The following is a 20,708-nucleotide window of genomic DNA, read 5'->3' as shown; positions in this document are numbered from 1 at the left end:
GGTCTCCCAGCATGTTGCACCGTGAGCTGTTTGTCAAGTGTGTGTGTGTGTGTGTGTGTGTGTGTGTGTGTGTGTGTTTAAGTGTTAACTTGAATGGATTTTTGAGTGGATGGATTTGTCTGTGTTTGTGTGTTTGATTTGAAGCTACTCCTAACCATAATACCACTGTGTGTGTGTGTGTGTATGTGTGTGTGTGTGTGTAAGAAGGCAAGCTAGAGAAAGCTCAATGGGAAACATTCCCTGTCCAGTTGTATTTGTGTGTGTGTGTGTGTGTGTGTGTGTGTGTGTCCAGTTCTATTTGTGTGTGTGTGTGTGTGTGTGTGTGTGTGTGTGTGTGTGTGTGTCCAGTTCTATTTGTGTGTGTGTGTGTGTGTGTGTGTGTGTGTGTGTGTGTGTGTGTGTGTGTGTGTGTGTAAGAAGGCAAGCTAGATAAAGCTCAATGGAAAACATTCCTTGTCCAGTTGTATTTGTGTGTGTGTGTGTGTGTGTGTGTGTGTGTGTGTGTGTATGTGTCCAGTTCTATTTGTGTGTGTGTGTGTGTGTGCGCGCAGCACCGCTGTGTGTGTGTGCACATGCTGCACTGTTGCGTATGTGTGTTTTTGTAAAAGAGGGCCGTGTCTTCCTTCTCTCTCCTCCAGCAAAGATGTCCAGGAAGCTAAGCTTGCCCACTGAGCTTAAGCCAGACTTGGGTAAGCCTTGACTCTGTGCACGAGCACATTTCCATCCACCAGTGAGGACTGCTGTGTCTGCATCTCCCTCCCCCTGTTCCAAATATCCTCAACACACACACACACACACACACACACACACACACACACCTCTTAAAGAGTGCAAATCTGGGTGTCATGGCTCTGTCCTGTGTTCAGTGTTAGTGAGGTTAGCGACTAGAGATGATAGTAGAGTGAAATCTTGAGTTTGTTTGATTTTGCCAATCCCAGAGTCTCCATTCAAAAATCCTTGTGATTTTTTTTTACTTATACTGTAGGAAGCTCCTTTTTTGCCAAACCCTTCCATTTTATTTTATTATCTTATTTCTTTTGAGTCTGCAGTCTTCCATGAAGTCATTTTTCTCTCCCTTGTAGGAAACAGCCACTTTCTTCTCTCCCTGAGGGATCCCGTCCTCCATTTTGCTTTGATTGTTATTTGCTCTCCTGAAATCTATGCAGGTCTCTGTAATTAAACCTACGGTTGATACTCAGAGGAAGTTTCACAGTCCTTTTTGTCATAATTAATTACAGCCATCCTCAGCTTTACATAAGGGAGAGATGAGAAGGACCCAGACTCAACTATAGGCTGCTAATTTAGTACGTTTCATCACCGCTCCCTGCTATGTGCCAGGACATTAAAACTACAATTCCCATAAGTCCTTGGATTGTGGAACTGAAGAGCATTGAGGGTCATATCCAGGTGATCCAGTATCATATGGGTCCTTAGTGTTCTATAATGTCTCCACGACTCTGACAGACACCCCCTTCAATGCCTGTTTGTGTGGAGTGTGTGAGGGATTCCTTCACCAGGACACATCTAACGTGTGTGTGTGTGTGTGTGTGTGTGTGTGTGTATCCTTGTTTGCTAACCCATTCTCCAGAGCATGCAGAAGCATGACGGACTGTCTCTGAAACGTGTCTCTCTACTGTGCTGTATGTATGTGTGTAGTGTCACGTAGCGGCGTAACATGACGTAGCGTAACATGACGTAACGTATGGACTGAACTGATAGAGCTGTACTTACCCTGTTTCTCACGACTCTCCAGCACGTCCTACAGGTGGAGCATGCAAAACGTTGGTTGTGTCGACTTGTCATGATTGACCATTTATAAATGTTATGTAATGTTATGTAAATGTAGGCTCTTTCACATTGGCCCAGCAAACACCAGTATTAACACCGTCCTTAAATAGCACAGACCATAGAACACTGGGGAAATACATTTATGTGTATGCCAATGCTTTTTAGTAGTATATCTGCACTCTACATGCATATGGAAGCATATTAAAGGATAATTCGGGTATTTAGCACTTTGAGTGCCTTTTCTGGTTTGTTTTGGATGAACTAGAGTGGTGGACACAGAAATGTTGGCGATGGGTCCCGTCTCGACTTTTTGACTTGAATCGCCTTTGACTGCTTCAGAGTGGCTGGCTACAGGCATGCACAAACATGTCCTTAAAACAACCCTTAACATTCGTTTTAAAAACTGCAACTCGCCGTGATTCTAAACGAGTCAAAAAGTCGAGACAGGACCCATCGTCAACATTTCTGTGTTCACCACTCTAGTTCATCCAAAACAAACAAGAAAAGGGACTTAAAGTGCTAAATACAGGAATTATCCTTTAACAAATTAATTCAAATTGCAAAGTAAAACCCATGACCTAGTGCTCTACGGGTTGAGCTAAAGGAACATTTACATACACTATAATAAATACAATCTTCAGCACATACATACTGTATGTATATACACATAATAATTGCCTGTTGAGTTAAGAAAGATATCTGTTTATTCATTTAGCAGGTGCTTTTTCAGTATCCTATCAGTGGCCACTGCATATTCTCTGTGTGTTTTGCTAGCACCTTACCTTATCCGATGTGGCATCAGAGATACAGTATAATATGTATACAGGAACATGCAAATGAATGGTATGAAATAGCAAGACATTTTTACAGACAGTTTCAGCACATGAATCTTGTGTTGGATGCTGGGAGTTTGTTGGGCCTGTGTGTAAATAAAAAATACAGACCTCAAAAGCTGTGGATTGTGGATCACTGTTAACTATTAACCCCTCTTGAATGCACTAACAAGGTATGGCTACCCCCCCCCCCCCCACCCCCACCCCGCACACACACACCCCCCAACAAGGAGCGACCGTGTGATTAGTTCTGAGGTTGAGAGCCATCAGAGCATGTGAACGCGTCCTGCACGCATGGCCAGAAGCCCTCCACATGCATGAGTCACTAACGAGTCCGCCTGACGATCAGGCGCTAAGCTAACCTCCCGTTCATCCCCCGTCCACACTGCATGTCCCTGTCCAAAAGTGCCTGTGAATCGTGTGTGTTGACCGCAAAGTGCACGGCGGGTCGCCATCTTGTCTGAGAGTCGATGGGGATCTCTGGGAGGTGCGGGTGCGTTATCTTCTCTCGTCTCTCTCTCTCTCTCTCTTTTTTTTCCCTCTACTGTCCTACTCTCTGTATGTCCCTCGCGGGCACCCGTCCCCCTAGACCACCGGGACAACTCCTTCAGCCGCTCGCGGAGCTCCAGCGTGACGAGCATCGACAAGGAGGCGCGCGAGGGCATCACGGAGCTCTGCTTCTGCGAGACCATGGCCCGGCGGGCGGAGGGCGGGGGGCCGCAGCCCGCGCTCTGGGTGGGCACCTTGCTGGGCACCGTGCTCACTGCCACCCTCAGTCTGCCCCCTGCTGGAGAGCAGCGGCTACTGCAGCCCATCATCGCCTCGCCCAACGGTGAGTGCCAGCCCGGCACAATGCACCACAAAACCTCGGCTGTCAGCTTTAGATATGGAAATATTATGGGATGGCTGAAGCACCACAGAACCTCATTCAGCACAGTGATATGACTCTATCAGACAGTAGGGACTATTGTGGGATAGCTGAACACCATAGAACCTCATCCAGTACAGTGATATATATGACTCTTGTAGACAATAGGGGATATTATGGGATGACTGAAATATCATAGAACCGTATCCAGCACAGTGATATATATGACTACATCAGAGAGTAGGGAATATTATGGGATGACTGAAACACCATAGAACTTCATGCAGCAGGGTGATATACAGTATATGACTTTATCAGACAGTAAGGGATATTATGGGATGGCTGAACACCAAAGCTGCACAGTTACATCACTCACCAGGAAATATACTGGGTCAGCCAAGCACCTCACAACCTATTTTCATTTCCTGAATGATAATATTAGATCACTGGGTTGCTTGCTACACACACACACACATATACACCCAATATATATGCATGCATACACACAGACACACATACACAGAAGTAGAATGACTTACCCAGCCATACTCTTGCTGTTCTCTTGCCCTCTCCCCCTCTAACGCTCTCAGGTGCTCTGGTGCGTCTGAAGGGCAGCATCTTGCGCATTGCCTTCCTGGACGCCGCCGGGGTCTTCCAGCTTTCCCCGTACGAGCAGTGGTACGAGCCCAATGCGGCTGAAGAGGAGCGTACCAGGCGCCGGCGTGGGGGTGGCCTGCCCTCGCCCTGCGGTGGTGGCGGAGGCGGTGGTGGCGGAGGCGGCAGCGGCGGTGGACTGGACCTGGAGAGGGACTCCCAGTTCGGGGTGATCTGCTCGGAGAAGCAGGCCAAGGTGCTGTCGCTGCCGTCGCAGACGTGCGTGTCCAAGCACAACATCACGGAGACGTCGTTCGTGCTGCGCGCCGACGTGGTGGTGCTCAACAGCGGCGCCTGCGTAGCCTGTTTCTGCGCCAACGGACACATCATGACGCTCAGGTCAGCAAGACATACACACACACACACACACACACGCATTGAAAAAAGAGAATGGAGTCTTTAACGCTGACACTGGACATTTGACATGGACATTGCCATCTACTGGAATGCCTAGCATTGCACTCTGTAGTGTTGTTGTTGCTGGTAGGAGGATGACCCTTTTCATTGGGTAATTGGGTACCCCCTTGACACAAAATGGGTATTATGCACATTGAAAATTGCAGAAAAGTGTAATTCCTACATCTCGTTACTCGTTAATATGGGATCTCTATGGGAAAATGTACAGCTGTTCATAAAATATATGTTTGTGTGTGCCTGCACATGTGCATGCTTGTTTTTCTGTGTGTGTGTGTGTGTGTGTGTGTGTGTGTGTGTGTGTGTGCGGATGAGATTCTTTGCTGCAGTAGGGGGGCTGTATGCAGCTCAAGGTTAGGATGGTGGGCAAGTTTGCCCTTTAAAAGAGGACAGGAGCTGTTGCCAGACTGCCTAATGTAGCAGGAGCCATTACCAGTCGCCAGATGTTTCCAGTGTGTGTGTGTGTGTGTGTGTGTGTGTGTGTCTGAGGGAGCCACTATTCTGGGAGCTGAACTTTGTGGCCACGCTTGTGTGTTTTTGCAAAGTCATCGCCACAGGTGACGAGTGATTTAGCAAGATAACACAGGCAGGAGAAGTGTGTGTGTGCTTGCCTGTGTGTGTGTGTGTGTGTGTGTGTGTGTGTGTGTGTCTATGTGCCAAAGTGGGAGACAGTGTCTGCTCCCTGTCTCGGTTGTCTCATCAGTAATGAATTGCATGGTCACACGCCCCCACACACAGCGCAGACTGAAGGGCAGTTTGTGCGTGCGTGCGTGCGTGCGTGCGTGCGTGCGTGAGTGCGTGCGTGCGTGCGTGCGTGCGTGCATGCGTGCGTGCGTGCGTGCGTGCGTGTGTGCGTGTGTGAATGAGAGTTTTCAGGAGAAACAATGAGAAAGACACAATGGCGTTATAGACCTTTGGCACGACCAGTAGGAGGACACTGTCACATAATCACTCATTTGTAGAGGGGTCATTCTATTTGTCCTTTTCCCCCTTCTCTCTCTTTTCACTCTTTTCCTTTGGCTGTCTCTTGCTCTGTGTCTTTCTCTCTTTCACACACAAATGCACACCACTCTACCCAAGTGCAGTGTTTCCCACAGAATTTAATTCCATTTGTGGTGGTTGGTTTGCAGAATTAATTTGAATACAGCAGTTTTTAACAAATTAGCACAGCGTGGTTATGATGCTAATCCGATTTAAGCACAATTTAGTACAACCTGGAAAATCATTGTGTGGTGGTCAATGTTGATATACTGGGTGGGCCGCCACAAATAAGTCAATGTATGGGAAACACTGAAGTGTCTACTGTATGTGTGTGTATGGGCCCTATCTTACACCCAGCGCATCGTGGCGCCAAGCGCGACACAAGTCTTGGTCCTATCTTACACCCAAGGAGGTGAGGGATTTTCCCCCATGTGCTCCCTTTCAGTTAAACACGTGCGTGTCGGTTAAAAAAAAATAGGTGTGGTCAGGCACATGATCCAAAAATCGCTATCTTAAAGCCACTAAAAATCAACACAATAAACACCATTGACCAAGGAAAACCTGGTCTAAAGCGAACGGTGTATGTAAAGCACAGCTATTTTGAAGGTCACGACACGTAAGCAGCCCATAGCAACGAGTCCCAGGCAACGACTCATCTGCAGGATGAATGGCCTATCCTCAGGATTTTTATTTAGTCATTCAAATATTATTGGTGTAAATGTTGCTTTTTTCAGGCTGTGTTATCTATTGTAACCCCTTGTCAGGTAATAGTGAAAGCAAATAACTAAGTGTAAGACTTTATTTTGTCGTTGCCTACAGTATGACACCGTGGTGAAGTTAGTTTTAGCTTGGATATTCGATTGGGTGAAACCGGCTGCAATGAATATATTGAACATCCGTTGAATATCCAATCTGAAGCTAACTTCACCGCAGTGCCTTAAAAAAATAGGCGAGTGCAGATGCATGTAGGCTATACTCTACGACTGCTAGTCATACAAAGGTTTTAGTAGCCTAAAGCAAGGTTTAGTGGAATCCTGGTGTTGCATACAAGGTCTCGCGTGCAAGCAGATTCTTTCAGATGCACTGACTGTCAAAATACCGACAGGCTGTTTGATGTTGCGCTCCTTGCTCTTAAAGGGAATGACAGGTATCACTCTCATTGGTTTAAAGGATGTTACGCCCGAATGAACTAATGACTGATTAAGAAACATAAGAACAACCCTTTTGAACAATGCGCCTGGTGAACTTATTATGCCGTCAAGATAGTGATTTTGGACTGGACACGTCCTAAATGTGCTTAAACCATACGCTTCAGACGATTCGACTCAGACCCTCAAGATAGGGCCCTATGTTTGTGTGTGTGTCCTTCATCCTACCTGCGGCCACAGCTAGACTTGAACTACCTGCTCTGACCGACGTGCACATCTAACCGTGTGTGTGTGTGTGTTCTCTCTGCAGTCTCCCGTATCTGCGGCCGCTGCTGGATGTGAACTACCTGCCCCTAACGGACATGCGTATCGCCCGGACGTTTTGCTTCTCCAACCTGGGCCAGGCGCTCTACCTGAACTCACCCACTGAGATACAAAGACTCACCTACAGCCAGGAGGTCTGCGAGAACCTGCAGGTCAGTGTGTGTGTGTGTGGGTGTGTGTGAGGAGCTAGACCTCCTCATTGTATGCTGCCATTCTGCACCAGTAACCCCAGTGTACATTAGTAGATGTTGCCATCTTTCCTCTGAGATTTTTTTTTTTATTGACCGCACATGAGGGATGCCGTTTTTAAAGATGGTGGATGCTAACTAGTTGAAGCTAACCCTCAAAATCCTGCCCCCCTGGTTTGAAGACAGTGGTGTAGTCTATGTGATACGCATGACTACGCAGTATACCCACTTAAAAGGCATCACCATCTCAGTATACCCACTTAAAATAGGCAAGGATATGTAATACCATTTAGGGTTGATCACAGTATACCCACTAACTGCTACATTACAGTATACCCACTACAGCTAACTAGACTACACCACTGTTTAAAGGCTATAAGGAGGAGTGTTTTAGGACCCTGGGCTTATGTCAGGGAGTCAGGGCTGTACCTCTGCGCTGCGCAGGACTAACGGCTCTACCTTTCATTCTCTGCACCTCTGCTGCTTTCATGTTCACATGCTAATCTGCGCTACATTCTTGGTTTGCCTCACTTACTGACTGTTTTCACCGTTTCATCAATGAAATAAATTACTTCTATATACTCGCCGTGGGGTCTCTCCCTTCATGTCACTCCACCTTTGATCGAGACGGTCCCGACAAGACACAAACAATCACAGGAAAAACATCCAGACAGTTCTTCAAATGAGTAAAAAAAAAGCCCACATATGGCTGCTGTGGTCTAGGTGGACACCTTTAAGACGACCCTGTGTGGTAAGCTATCCAAGGTCACGTGAAGGTCATATGAATGCTGACGGTACAGAGCCAGCAGCATTCTCAGGGCTCCTTCTATGCCACACACTATGGAGCCCAGGTGCTTCCTGAGCTGTAACCTCTGGCTTTTTAGCGTGTTGGCTAATCTGGGGATGACACACAGGATGAGACTCCCTTCCCTTCAGCTGATGAAGCGACTTCTGGGGAATTGTAGCACTGTCTAGTTTCAAGTGCATCTAATCTATCTGTGTTAAGAGAGCATGTGTGTGTGTGTGTGTGTGTGTGTGTGTGTGTGTGTGTGTGTGTGTGCACATACTATTGGTTCTACATTTTCATTTTATAGATGTGCAGTCCTGAATTGACTAATGATATATTCATGCAGATGTGTGTGTGTGCATTTTTCATTTTCAAAGCCAGTGAGAGTGTTCACTATTCATGATGTATCCACATATATTGTTTCTATGTGTGTGTGTGTGTGTGTGTGTGTGTGTGTTAGGAGATGCTGGGGGAGATGTTTATTCCAGTGGAGACCCCCGAGGCACCCAATCGGGGATTCTTCAAGGGGCTGTTTGGAGGTGGAGCACAGTCGTTAGACAGGGAGGAACTATGTGAGTCACACACACACACACACACACACACACACACACTCTGCAGTAATACACTCATACGCAAGCAAACTAAAAATACACACGTGTTGCCTACACTGTCGAAACACTCATTCTGACACACTGGTTAGCTGTAGCCTGACAACAGAGATACAGTACTTTCCCCATCGTGAGTGTGTTTGTGCACGCGCACGCATGCTGGTGCATGTGTGTGTGTGTGTGTGTGTGTGAGAGAGAGTGTGTGTATGTGTATGTGTGTGTGTGTGTGTGTGTGTGTGTGTGTGTGTGTGTGTGTGTGTGTGTGTGTGTGTGTGTGTGTGAGAGAGAGTGAGTGTGTGTGTGTGTGTGTGTGTGTGTAATGACAGAGAGGTTAGAGAGGGTGCTTCATTTTTCATTGCCAGCTCCTCTAAATCCCCTCATTTGTCAGGATGCCAGGCTTTGTTCTCACCATGGTCTCCCAGCACCGCTCCTCCTCACCTCTCCTCCTCTCCTCACTTCCTCTCCTCCTCTTCTCTCCTCTCCTCACTTCCTCTCCTGTCCGTTTGATCAATTCGGTAACACTTTACGGTAAGGGTAAATTAATTATCATTTATGATTTACGTATTACTTAATTCCTTAATATCTCATGAATCATCAGGAATTTACATGAGTTCATAGTCTGTCATTCATGACCTCATACATGAACAACACATCAACTAAAGCATTAAGTATGGTGAGCACATCATTATGATTTATGATTTATTACGAATGATCATGATGATTTCTTTTTCTGCCAAAAATGTTGTCATCATCATGTAAGCATAAATCCTAATGATGGACCCACTGTACCTAATGCTTTATTCCTGATGATTCATAACATATAAAGGAATGAAGTAATGTATAAATCATGAATTAATTCATGATAATTCATGTACCCTTAAAGGTAAAGTGTTACCATCAATTCTCCTCCTCTCCTCCTCCTCTTCTCTCCTCCTGTCCATTTTATCGACTCTCCTCACCTCTTCTCCTCCCCTTATCTCCTCTCCTCCTCTCCTGTCCGTTTTATCAATTCTCCTCCTCCTCTCCTCCTCATCTTCTCTCCATTCTCTGTCCATTTTACTGACTCTCCTCTCCTCCACTTCTCCTCTCCTCTCCTTCTTCTCCGCTTCTCCTCCTCTCTACTTCATCTACTTCCCTCCTCACCTCTCGTCTTCTCTTCATCGACTCTCACCATTACCCATCTCTCTATTCTCTCCATTTTCTCCTTCTCTTCTCTCTCTCTAATCTTTCTCCCTCTCTTGCTCTCTCTGTTCATGTTCACTCATTTCTCTCTCTATTGCACACGCATGCCATTCTTTCTCCCCCTCTTTTACATTCTTCTCTGTTTCTCTCTTCTTGCTCTATTCTATTACATATGATCACATTCCATTTCTTCTCTCTTCATTCTCTTCATCTTCTCTCTCTCACTCTCTCTCTTTTTCATGAAGTGCTTTTTGGTTGCCTCTCTCCCTGTCTTTTTGAGTATGCACTGGCTATCTGTTCTCTTTTAATGTGAGGCTGTGTCAGATGTGGATCTAAAATTGATGAATAAAGGGTTGAATAAAGTATCTATCTATCTATCTATCTATCTATCTATCTATCTATCTATCTATCTATCTATCTATCTATCTATCTATCTATCTATCTATCTGTCTGTCTGTCTGTCTGTCTGTCTGTCTGTCTATCTATCTATCTATCTATCTAATAGGATCTTTACTGGATGTTCTCATGTATCATGTGTTTTTGAAGGTTTGAATACTGGGTGTTCAACTATTTTCTCTCTCTCTATCTCTCTCATTATCTGGCTTTACTTTTTTGTATTCTCTCCATCTTTACTCTCATTACCCTCTCTCCTTCCTCTTCTTTCTCTCCTTGTCTTCTCTATCCTGCTCCCTCCTTTATTGAATGATCTCTCCCTCTCTTCCGATCTATGGCTTCTGTCTCCTTCCCCCCACTCTTTCTGATTCGCTCTCTTCCTCCCCTCCCTCTATCTGTCTCTGCACTTTTCTCTCATTATTTCTCTGTCCTCTGCTGTGACCTTCACCCCTTCTTCCTCTTCTCTCTCCTCTTCTCTCTCTTCCCCTCTTCTTTCCTCCCCACACTTCCTCTCCTGCCCCTCTCCACCTCACCTCTCCTCCTCCTCTTCTCTCCTCCTCTCCTCTCTTCCTCCTTTTCTTTCTCCACATCCACTCTCCTCTCCTCTCCACCTCTCCTCTCCTCCCTACTCTCCACCTCTCCTCTCCTCCCCACTCTCCACCTCTCCTCTCCACCTCACCTCTCCTCCTCCTCTTCTCTCCTCCTCTCCTCTCTTCCTCCTTTTCTTTCTCCACTTCCACTCTCCTCTCCACCTCTCCTCTCCACTCTCTACCTCTCCTCCCCACTCTCCCCCTCTCCTCTCCTCCCCACTCTCCACCTCTCCTCTCCTTCCTACTCTCCACCTCTCCTCTCCACCTCTCCTCTCCTCCCCACTCTTCACCTCTCCTTTCCTCTCCTCTCCTCCCCTCTCCACCTCTCCTCTCCTCCCCACTCTCCTCCTCTCCTCTCCTCCCTACCCCCCACTCTCTACCTCTCCTCTCTGCCCCTCCTCTCCACCTCTCCTCTCCTCCCCACTCTCCACCTCTCCTCTCCACCTCTCCTCCTCCTCTTCTCTCCTCCTCTCCTCTCCTCTCCTCCTTACCCCCCACTCTCCACCTCTCTTCTCCTCTCCTCCCCACTCTCCACCTCTCCTCTCCACCTCTCCTCTCCTCCCCACTCTCCACCTCTCCTCTCCTCCCCACTCTCCACCTCTCCTCTCCACTTCTCCTCTTCTCTCCTCCCCACTCTCCACCTCTCCTCTCCACTTCTCCTCTTCTCTCCTCCCCACTCTCCACCTCTCCTCTCCTCTTCTCCTCTTCTCTCCTCCCCACTCTCCACCTCTCCTCTCCTCTCCTCTTCTCCTCTTCTCTCCTCCCCACTCTCCACCTCTCCTCTCTCCTCCTCCCCTAGTCGGGGAGACTGGTGCAGGTAAGGCCCCGCGTAGCCTGGCTCAGCACATCCCGGGCCCCGGGGGCATTGAGGGCATGAAGGGCGCCGCCTCGGGCATCATGGGGGACCTGGCGCGGACCCGCATGGCGCTGGACGAGCGAGGACAGAAGCTGAGCGAGGTGGAGGAGAAGACAGCCGCCATGATGAACAGCGCCGACTCCTTCTCCAAACACGCACATGAGGTCAGCCAAACACACACACACACACACACACACACACACACACACACACACACTAACACACAAACATGCACATGAGGTCACACACACACACACACACACACACACTAACACACTAACACACAAACATGCACATGAACATGCACATGAGGTCAGCCAAACACACACACACACACACACACACACACACCTCCTTCTTCAAACACACACAGAACTTTGCATTGCATGCTTAGTATAGCAGGACAGGGCAAACCCCTGGTCATCACTCCTTTGGACTGAGTTTCTATTTGATCTGACATGTTCTTATGCGGCTAAGAAATTCTCACTGTTTATTTTTTGTTTCCACTGCTGAATTCCTGCAGTGTTCCTCAGAAATGTCATGTGATGCATCTGGTATTAGGCTTGTTCGACTTGATGCAGATCTGCTCAGATGTGATGCATGCTGGGTTGAACACAATGCATACTGGGATGGACCAAGGGGGCAGGCGAATTCCCGGAAGTAGAAGCATCCATGGAGCAGTGGTTATCAACTCTCTGCTAACCCCATAGAACGCCCATTCATTTAGGATTTTTTTGAACTCCCATAACTTCATATAACATATCCTGTGCCGACATTGTAGCTTCTGTATTATCTACATAAACAATAAAAGGCAAAACAGGCTCAACTACCTCGTATGTAACGTTGAGGTTGCCGTAAGAAGTATAGTTAGCGAGTCCGGTTGTAGGGAAGCTAACGTTTCACGTAATATGACGATATTATGCCTGTCGCACAGTAGGGAGATAACCGTATTGTTTGGATAAGAATCTAAGTCCTGCCAGCACGGAAACTCATGAACAAAGCTATGTAGCCTACAATACCATTGTATGTTAAGGTAAAGCATTACATAGAGGCAAGTAAACCGGCACTAACGTTAATCATTTCAGAGATTTTCGATGGATTGACTGTAGGTCGGAAAAGTGGAAAGACGAAGGCTATAACTTTTTTGTTTTGTTCTAGGCTACCATGATTGTGTTTGAAGATGATCATGTCTGGTAGTTTCAACATTAACACGACTTGATATCACTTGTTAGGATGATATTAATAATAATACAAAAATAAATGTTTAACTTTGATGACTTTGAAGGTGAAGGAAGTGTGAGAAGAATTTCTATGTGAACCATCTATGATAGGAGTTACAAGATTCAGTTCGATGGCTAACGTCACAAAGTTAAGTGCGAGTCTGCGCAGTACGATGACAAGCCAACTGAAAAAACCTTCAGTGCCCTTCCATTGAAAACGACGAAGTCTGTTCGTCCATTTCTTTTACTGCCTATGGGATGGACGCAATGCATACTGGTTAGAAATCCTGTCCGACTTATGTCAGCAGGGGAGGGACTTACCACCGTGTCACCATGTCACATGACCTTAAAATATCGCAGTCTTATGGTGCATTCATGGCACTTCGGAATGACAAGGACCACCCCCGTGGCTACTTTGTTTTTCCGACAGCAAGTGTTCATGCGCTTTGCCGTCGGAATGTGTGACAAACACGGATGCCACAATAAAGGTTAAAACATACACTTACTAATCCTAAATAAACAACTGTATTTGCTTAAAATATAGTGTAAGATGCTTCTGAAAGAAAGATATGCAGCCTTCAAGTGAAAAAAAGGCAAATTCCCAAGTTCACATTAAAACTGTTGGACATGAAAGGCCACATGGACTACAAACAAACTACAACATGACGACAAAAGTGATGACGAGCCCCTAACTGGGCAACTCTGTTAGCAAAATCTAGCCCACTGAAAACGTTAGGATATTCTGTTATTTTATGCTGTTGGTTAAATACATAGACACACATACTGTATACGGAAAACACTTGATATTTAATTTATGTGCTACAATGCAGGCCTATTACGTAACTGTATGACAACAGTGGTTTATTTAAACTACATCATAGCAATTTATTTCGTCAGTCATCATGCTCATTTTAATTATTAGTAAGAATGAAAGTTTGCTGTATTTATTGTAAAACAAACTTCCGTGATATCTCCCGCGAGTCACGTCAGGCAGACTGTAGCCGGTCTGTCCGGGATAAGCTGCCGTCTGTTGTAGCTCCTCCCGTCTAGCCTCTGAAGTTCACGTTGACGTAGAAAGTCAGCCAAAGTCAGACGCAGTTCATCTCGAACAAGCCTATTGTTGTGATGCAACAACAACAACAACAACAAAAACAACAACAACATGTGAAATCTCTGAGGAAGACTGCAGGAAGTAAATAATATGTAAAATTAAAACTTTTTTTCAGTCTGCATGTAAGAACATGTCTGATAAAGCTGAATAAACTAGGCTAAATGAACTTGTTTGGCTTGATATCATAATTCTACCCCAGAGGCCATATAATCATTTACATGATCAAACATTATCATTCATGATCATGTTATTATACATGTCATGATCTGGCTCTAAAGCCATGACAAAAATAGAAAGACGCCGTTTTAAACCACAAAAATGAAATAAAAATGAAATTTATTATACTAAAAGAAAACACCAGTACAGCAAACTAACGTAACACAATACAACTATGAAGTGTGGAAATCAGTAAGGTCAGTAGAGTGAGGTGCGTGTCCTGATGAATGGAATGTATGCTGTTGCGTGTTGCATGAAAAAAACAAGGTTGCATGAACAAAACAATTAATGCACGGGAGAGAAAGGCTTCCCCTCTGGAACAAGGGGAACGGCAGGTTTATGAAGACGTAGAACACCTGGGCCCAGGTGTCCCCAATCGCACTGACAAGCTGTAGCCATGCCCACTGCAACACAGAACAGACAAGACACAAGGAAGCAGTCCAGGCCAACAGGCCGTCACATACCGTACATAATCATTAACATGAGCAAGCATCATACATGATTATTTACCTGTGGGGTGTACTACGAATCTCGATTAGTGGGTTGGCGAGGTATGTTGCGCTCAAAGCCAGGCTATGCTGTGACACGAAAGTGGATCTGTTTTAGTGTCGCTATATCACCATGGTATCTTATGCTGTCAACCAAACCTGGTCGGGAGGAGGTTATGTGCTAAGTTATAACTCAAATCGTGTAATCTACCGCACACTGACCAATCAATTGTCTTAAAAAACGAAGTTATCTCACATGTTAGGATTCTGTCATATATCTTACAGGTGGAGCTCCGCCTCTACTAACATTTTGGATCTCGAATGTGCTTTAATAGTGCTGTGCATGCAAATATCCGACTATGGACGTGCATACCATACAACTACTGATGACAATTGATTTATTTGATGTTATAGGTTAGACACAAAAAATTACCGTAGTGTAGATTAAGCCAACGCTCATGAATGCGGAAGTAATTGTTTTTAAATAGAGGCGGTCTTGTGCGTCTCCACATTTCACGATTGGCCAGCGTCATCCCAACACCGAGAACGCGCACAGATCTGAGCTGAAAGCCTAGTTTGACAAATATATCACATAACTGTTATCGTAGTATCACTTAACGTATACCCCTGAGTCAAGGCTTTGTCAAGCCTCGATATGTCTACATAGCCTAGATATGTCAAATGTGCTTCGTAGTATACCCCACTGATCATACATTATCATACATAATCATTTATCTTATCATACATTATCATACATAATTATTTATATTATCATACATTATCACAGATAGTAGTTTACATGGCCATACATTATCATCCATAATAATGTTTTCCACTCTATGTTCTCTCCCTCCTCGCTGCTCTCTCTGTGTCCTCTCAGATGATGCTGAAATGTAAAGATAAGAAGTGGTACCAGTTCTGAGGCCTGGTGCTGCAGGGACGCCCTGTTGCCCTCCCCCCGTCCCTCAGCCCCGTCTTCCTCCATCCCCTCTGTCCAGGCGCGTCCGGTCCCTTGTTCCCTTGCCGAGCACAATGACGAACTCGCCTCAGGATGGACTGAGGAGTGGAGAGGAAGGGTAGAAGCCATCGCTGTGGTGTTGTTTTGTTTTCTTGGAAATTTGTGAGTTTGTTTTTAGTTTGTTTGTTTATTTGTTTTTTGTTTTTGTTTGTTTGTTTACGTCCCTCTTCCATGACGGCTTTGGGGGTCCCGACGGCACTGAGACGTCCACAGAGCAGATAAACAAAAACAATGAGAAAAAAAAACAAATACGTAAAAAAGACACGTCTACACACAATAAAAAAAATATGTAAAAAGTTGGAAAAATAAGTATATACATAATCTCTATATCAACCTATATAAAGGATCAACACTGTATACACAAGAAACTTTACCCCCTCCCTCCCTACCGAGAGCTCACAGCATTGGTTCGAGCAATAGGAAGTGCCATGTTGTCACGCAACGTGACATCACAGGAAGTGATGCAAACGGAAGTGATATTACAGGAAGTGGCGGTGCGGGAAGTGACACGACAAAGTAGAGGATGTGATGTCACTCCCAAAGAACAATTGGATCTTTTTTTTTCCCTCTTCACCTGTGGCTGTCAGGATTCCTCCATCATTGTCTTTTAGGCAAACTGTTCTGTTCAGTTTGGGATTTTGTGTTCTTTTTTGTTTCCTTCACGTAGTGTGTTCTTACGTTGTTGGTCAATGGGTCATCTCCCTGAAATGTCTGTGAATGTGTCACGTCTGCTGTAAGTGTTACGGAAGTGAACCACTCTGTTATTTATGTATTTATATTATTTATTATTTGCTGTTAGTCATAACTTCGTGTTGCAAATGTATTTTTGTAATGCGTCGTCCTGCTTAGTGCTCTTTTTTTAAGGGCTGTGTTCGTATGTGTGTGTGTGTGAAAGAAGATGGGGGAGCTGAGATTGAAAAAGAGAGAACTGTTGTAGAAAACAGTATTGTATGACCTGGGATTTCATAAGGGAGATTTGTATGTGTATCTGTTTGTGCGATTCTCTGGTCAATTAGAGTGTTTGTAGATGTTGATGAACTGCCTTTGGGAAGCTAAAGCACTTAATAATATAAGGATAGGAGTAATGATGGGTCTGTGTGTATGTGTGTGTGTGTGTGTGTGTGTGTGTGTGTGTGTGTGTGTGTGTCATTCAGTAGATGCATGTGTGGGTCAATTTCAATTCTTGAGGAAGAACTTTAGGACTGAACTTTGATCAAGGGTGTATGCTGCTCTCTCTCTATCTCTCCTTCCATTCCTCCTTTCCTCTCTTTCTCTCCACTACTCTCTGTCTCTCTCTCTCTCTCTCTGTCTCTCTTGCCCATGATGCTCCCTGCCAAAGGGAAAAGAGTGTGGAACCATGGGAAGTGTAGTGTGGAGGCCCCAAGGAAGCTCACTTGTGGGAGTGCACAATAAACTACACTCACTTCCCCCAGGGACCAGACAGGAAGAACATCATACTGTGTATCTTGGTCACCTTTTCTCGCACTCACACACACACACACATTCATACAACAACCTCCCTTTACCACACAGAAATGCAGTGTGTATGTGTGTGTGTGTGAGTGTGTGAGAGAGAGATAGAGAGGGGGCGCGAGAGAGACCATATTTAGGGTGCATCTTGGCCATATTATATGATGCATAAATGGCACATCCAAAATGATCGATCCCATTGTTTTCAGTGTGAATACAATGCCAGAGAGTTCAGCCATATTTGTGTTTGTGAGAGAGAGGGAATGTGTGAGTGTGTATGCAGTTGAGCGAGAGAGAATATGTATGAGTGAGAGTGAGTTAAAAACCAACATCATTCTTGTTCTGTTCAATGTTTTGTACAGATGCCATCCTTGGTTATCTGGTGCATAACTGTGGCCATATCTTTCACATTGTCCTGTAAATACGGAAAAAAAAGAAAATACGACAATCCAGACGAACCCACCCTCCCTTTGCGGAAGTCCGAGGGACTCCAAAAATCAGTTGCCATAATTTTATCAGACGCCAAAGATTTAGTTTTCCTGTTGTCTGTTGAACATGTTAAACGTGATGTAAACAGGAGCCGCCATGTTTTGCTACTGGTTATGTGACTGTCTTCTCCCATTCAGCAAACAGGAACTGACTTGAGAACAGCTTCCCACCCAGTTATATGACCTGGGCAGAGTCAAGACTGGATCTGTTTTCCAGACTCATCTCAGCTTTCGTGTTGGCCATTGGTCATGTGACTCGTCCGAGATTGGTGCCGGATTAGGGCCAGTTTTGAGCCGGCTCTGTTCTCCAGTCTGTTCTGCTCTCTGACAGGAGTCCAGGGCATTTCCTTGCATCATTGTATTTGGTCAAAACAAACGTTGACAGTCTGACTGCTGTAGGCTACGCTCGATAGCCGCTCCAACCTCCTAAGTAGGATTGTCAGATGAACTTGTGGTCTTGTACTTCCATTCTGCAGGCGTACGGTGTCAGATCTGTGTGGAAATGTTGAAACGAAAATAAGAATCAGTGTTGCCGTGTCACCTTGTCAGAAACGGGGCAACTGAACCTTCATCTTTCATGTTTGCCCAATGTCAGATGTCACGGAACTTGAACTTGCCAACTTGCCTTGAGCTTGCCAACTTCAAAGGAAGCAAATCAATAAGCCATTTGGCTAGTTTCTCTCCATGAGGTACTGTGTGGTGTGGGCCTTTAGATTTCGTTTGGTTCAGCCCATGCGGTACTGTGTGGTTCAGGCCTTTAGGTGCTGTGTGGTTAGGGCTAAGTGTTCTCCATCAGTGTGATTTCAGATGGTGTAAAGGTCAAATATTTAACAGATGCTTTTATCCAAAATGCTTACAAAGCAGCGGTCGGGAATCAAACCCGAGTTAACTACTTGGCCACTGGGCAAGAAGCAATGCTAACCACTGTCCCCCCCACACCCCAACGCAATAGTGTCTGGCTCTTAAGCAGATTGGAACCTGTGCTATCCCAGAGTGGGGATCCGTTCCACTGTTCGGCTTTTTCCACCAGCAGGGAACTGGCTCCGTTCTGGTCCATCCTCCAGATGTTGAATTGTTTGTAGCATTTTCCCCAAAAATGAATTGGTTCAGAATCTGAAAAGTTGGTTTGGAGCTGGAACCATAAAATAGAGTGGGCGTGTCCATTCTACAGTTCAGTTATGCACATAACACCCTCTGTTGATGACACATCCTTGGTTTTCTGTTGGTGGAAATGTGGGCTGGTTCACTAGATAGCATCGTGGTTCAAAGAACTCTGAACAGAACCAGTTCTCTGTTGGTCGAAAAACTCCCTGGGGGGTCTACTGAGCAAAGGTTGCCAAGTGTTACTAGAGATGAGGTCTGCCCTGGCTAGTGGTACTGCCCATAGATATCCAGTATTACTATATGAGGTCTGCCTTGGCTAGTGGTACTGCCCATAGATATCCAGTATTACTATATGAGGTCTGCCTTGGCTAGTGGTAGCCAACTGCCCCATTGAGGTCCAGTATTACTGTAAAGGCATAGAGCTCTGTCTGCTGTCTCTTCCCAGATATGACTTTATATTAAAAATCAAGCTGTGTCTTTGCAGTGCCCGTAATTTTATGTGAAAGACAAGCAATGGCACTGGGTTGGATGTAGTTGTCTCGAACCCAATTCACACAGAGTTGATGAGATGAGTGACTGGATGTGTGTACTTCAACTGCAATACTGTATACTGAAAGACTGTTTCATATATATATATAAATACTGTACATGTCAAGTATTATGGGGTAAACAAGAGAACAAGAGCCATATCCGAAAGCTGCATGGACAGCGCAGCGTAGAAAAGAGAGCAAAAGTATAGGTGCTCTCTTGATGTGGTGATGAGAATTGTTGACTAGACGTTCATGCTGTGGGCAACAGAAGGCTCTCTGTATGGTCATGGGACCCATAGACTTGAACTGTGAGTGAGAGGGAGAGAGATAATGTAAGAGCTTGGCTGTGGTGCTGTTAAACTTCAGGGACAATTGGAACTTGATTGTGTGGAATTGCGCTTTCTCTTTTCAAAAGAGGTTTCATCTTGCTCTCATAGACAGATAGATGCTCATTGTGTCATGTCAGTATGTGTGTGTGTGTGGGGGGGGGTCACAGTTAATGATGTGAAGCTTGTGGTGTCACAGAGCTTATGAAAGACACTGAGCTGTGATCACAGGGTCAGAAGGAACAGCTTAAAATGAAACACAGAGCATCATAGGGAGAGTAACCAGACTGGGGACTTCTCACTAAAACTGCGTTATGAAATTTGCAGAAAGTTTGCAAAAACAAGGCGATATTGCATCTTAACAGCTTGACAGAAGCTTATCACTGTCTCTGCTGTCCATTTCAGTCTGTGCCAGTGCTGTTTACACTGATTAATTCCACACAGATTTAGACCAAATCCCTACAGCTCGTCTACAAGCGTATATCGTGATATATCATGTGCATTGTGATATATATTTGGCTCAGAGAGACTATAGATTGACTCCCAACAAGCTCTTAGCCCTCCAGGTTTCCTTACAAATACATTAAAGCTCTCTCCATCTAACAGACACATAAACACTCTCTCCATATAACAAGTCCTAGTTGGCAAGCATGGCATGGACCATATCCTGGACTATCATCCACATTTCATGTCTGTTTTTTTGTTCTCACAAAGAGGTTGTGTGTCATGTCATCGCTCGAGTATCGTACGTTAGGCATATACCTGCCACACAGAGACCCCCATGGAAAGATCTGGAATGTTGTTCAGTTGGGGGAATCTGTGCTTGGTTATCATATGACTGACAAAAGAGTTTGGATCTTCTTTTTTTTAATAAATGTGTTGAGAATTTTTGTTTTCCTGGTGTAATACACAGATCTCTTCACAAGGGAGTCTGTCTCGCGTAGCCCCATGCTTTTTTTCCCATACTGGTTCGAACGGTTGTCAGTCGGTTGAAGTATTTTCTCATTGTAGCCAATTTTTTCTTGTACAGTTTTATGCAAAATTTCACATGGATGTTTCTGAGTATCTGCTGCCTCTTATGGTCTAGAACTTCTGTAGATAGAGATTACTGTGCAATGAAAAA

General features: G+C 45.2%; 1 protein-coding gene across 2 annotated transcripts in view; it reads left to right on the top strand.

The window, feature by feature from the left end:
- LOC143109358 (syntaxin-binding protein 5-like) overlaps nucleotides 1-16,377 on the top strand; it is a 99,047-nt gene extending 82,670 nt beyond the window's left edge. For both annotated transcript variants that reach the window (XM_076272070.1, XM_076272069.1), the window contains 7 exons: nucleotides 639-688; nucleotides 3,168-3,453; nucleotides 4,080-4,482; nucleotides 6,997-7,162; nucleotides 8,446-8,557; nucleotides 11,558-11,778; nucleotides 15,530-16,377. In XM_076272070.1, coding sequence (XP_076128185.1) covers nucleotides 639-688; nucleotides 3,168-3,453; nucleotides 4,080-4,482; nucleotides 6,997-7,162; nucleotides 8,446-8,557; nucleotides 11,558-11,778; nucleotides 15,530-15,571 — 1,280 coding nt within the window. In that variant the 3' untranslated portion in view covers nucleotides 15,572-16,377. The remainder of the gene's footprint in view (nucleotides 1-638; nucleotides 689-3,167; nucleotides 3,454-4,079; nucleotides 4,483-6,996; nucleotides 7,163-8,445; nucleotides 8,558-11,557; nucleotides 11,779-15,529) is intronic.
- The last annotated feature ends 4,331 nt before the right edge of the window (nucleotides 16,378-20,708 follow it).

Source organism: Alosa pseudoharengus, unplaced genomic scaffold (genome assembly GCF_046254945.1).
Source record: "Alosa pseudoharengus isolate Yale_2024_CS ecotype anadromous, Long Island Sound unplaced genomic scaffold, YU_APseudo_1.1 YU_APseudo_1.1_scf_7, whole genome shotgun sequence".
NCBI classification, from domain to species: domain Eukaryota; kingdom Metazoa; phylum Chordata; class Actinopteri; order Clupeiformes; family Clupeidae; genus Alosa; species Alosa pseudoharengus.
The sequence above is the reverse complement of the archived record's forward strand: the minus strand, read 5'-3'. Positions and strand labels throughout refer to the sequence as shown.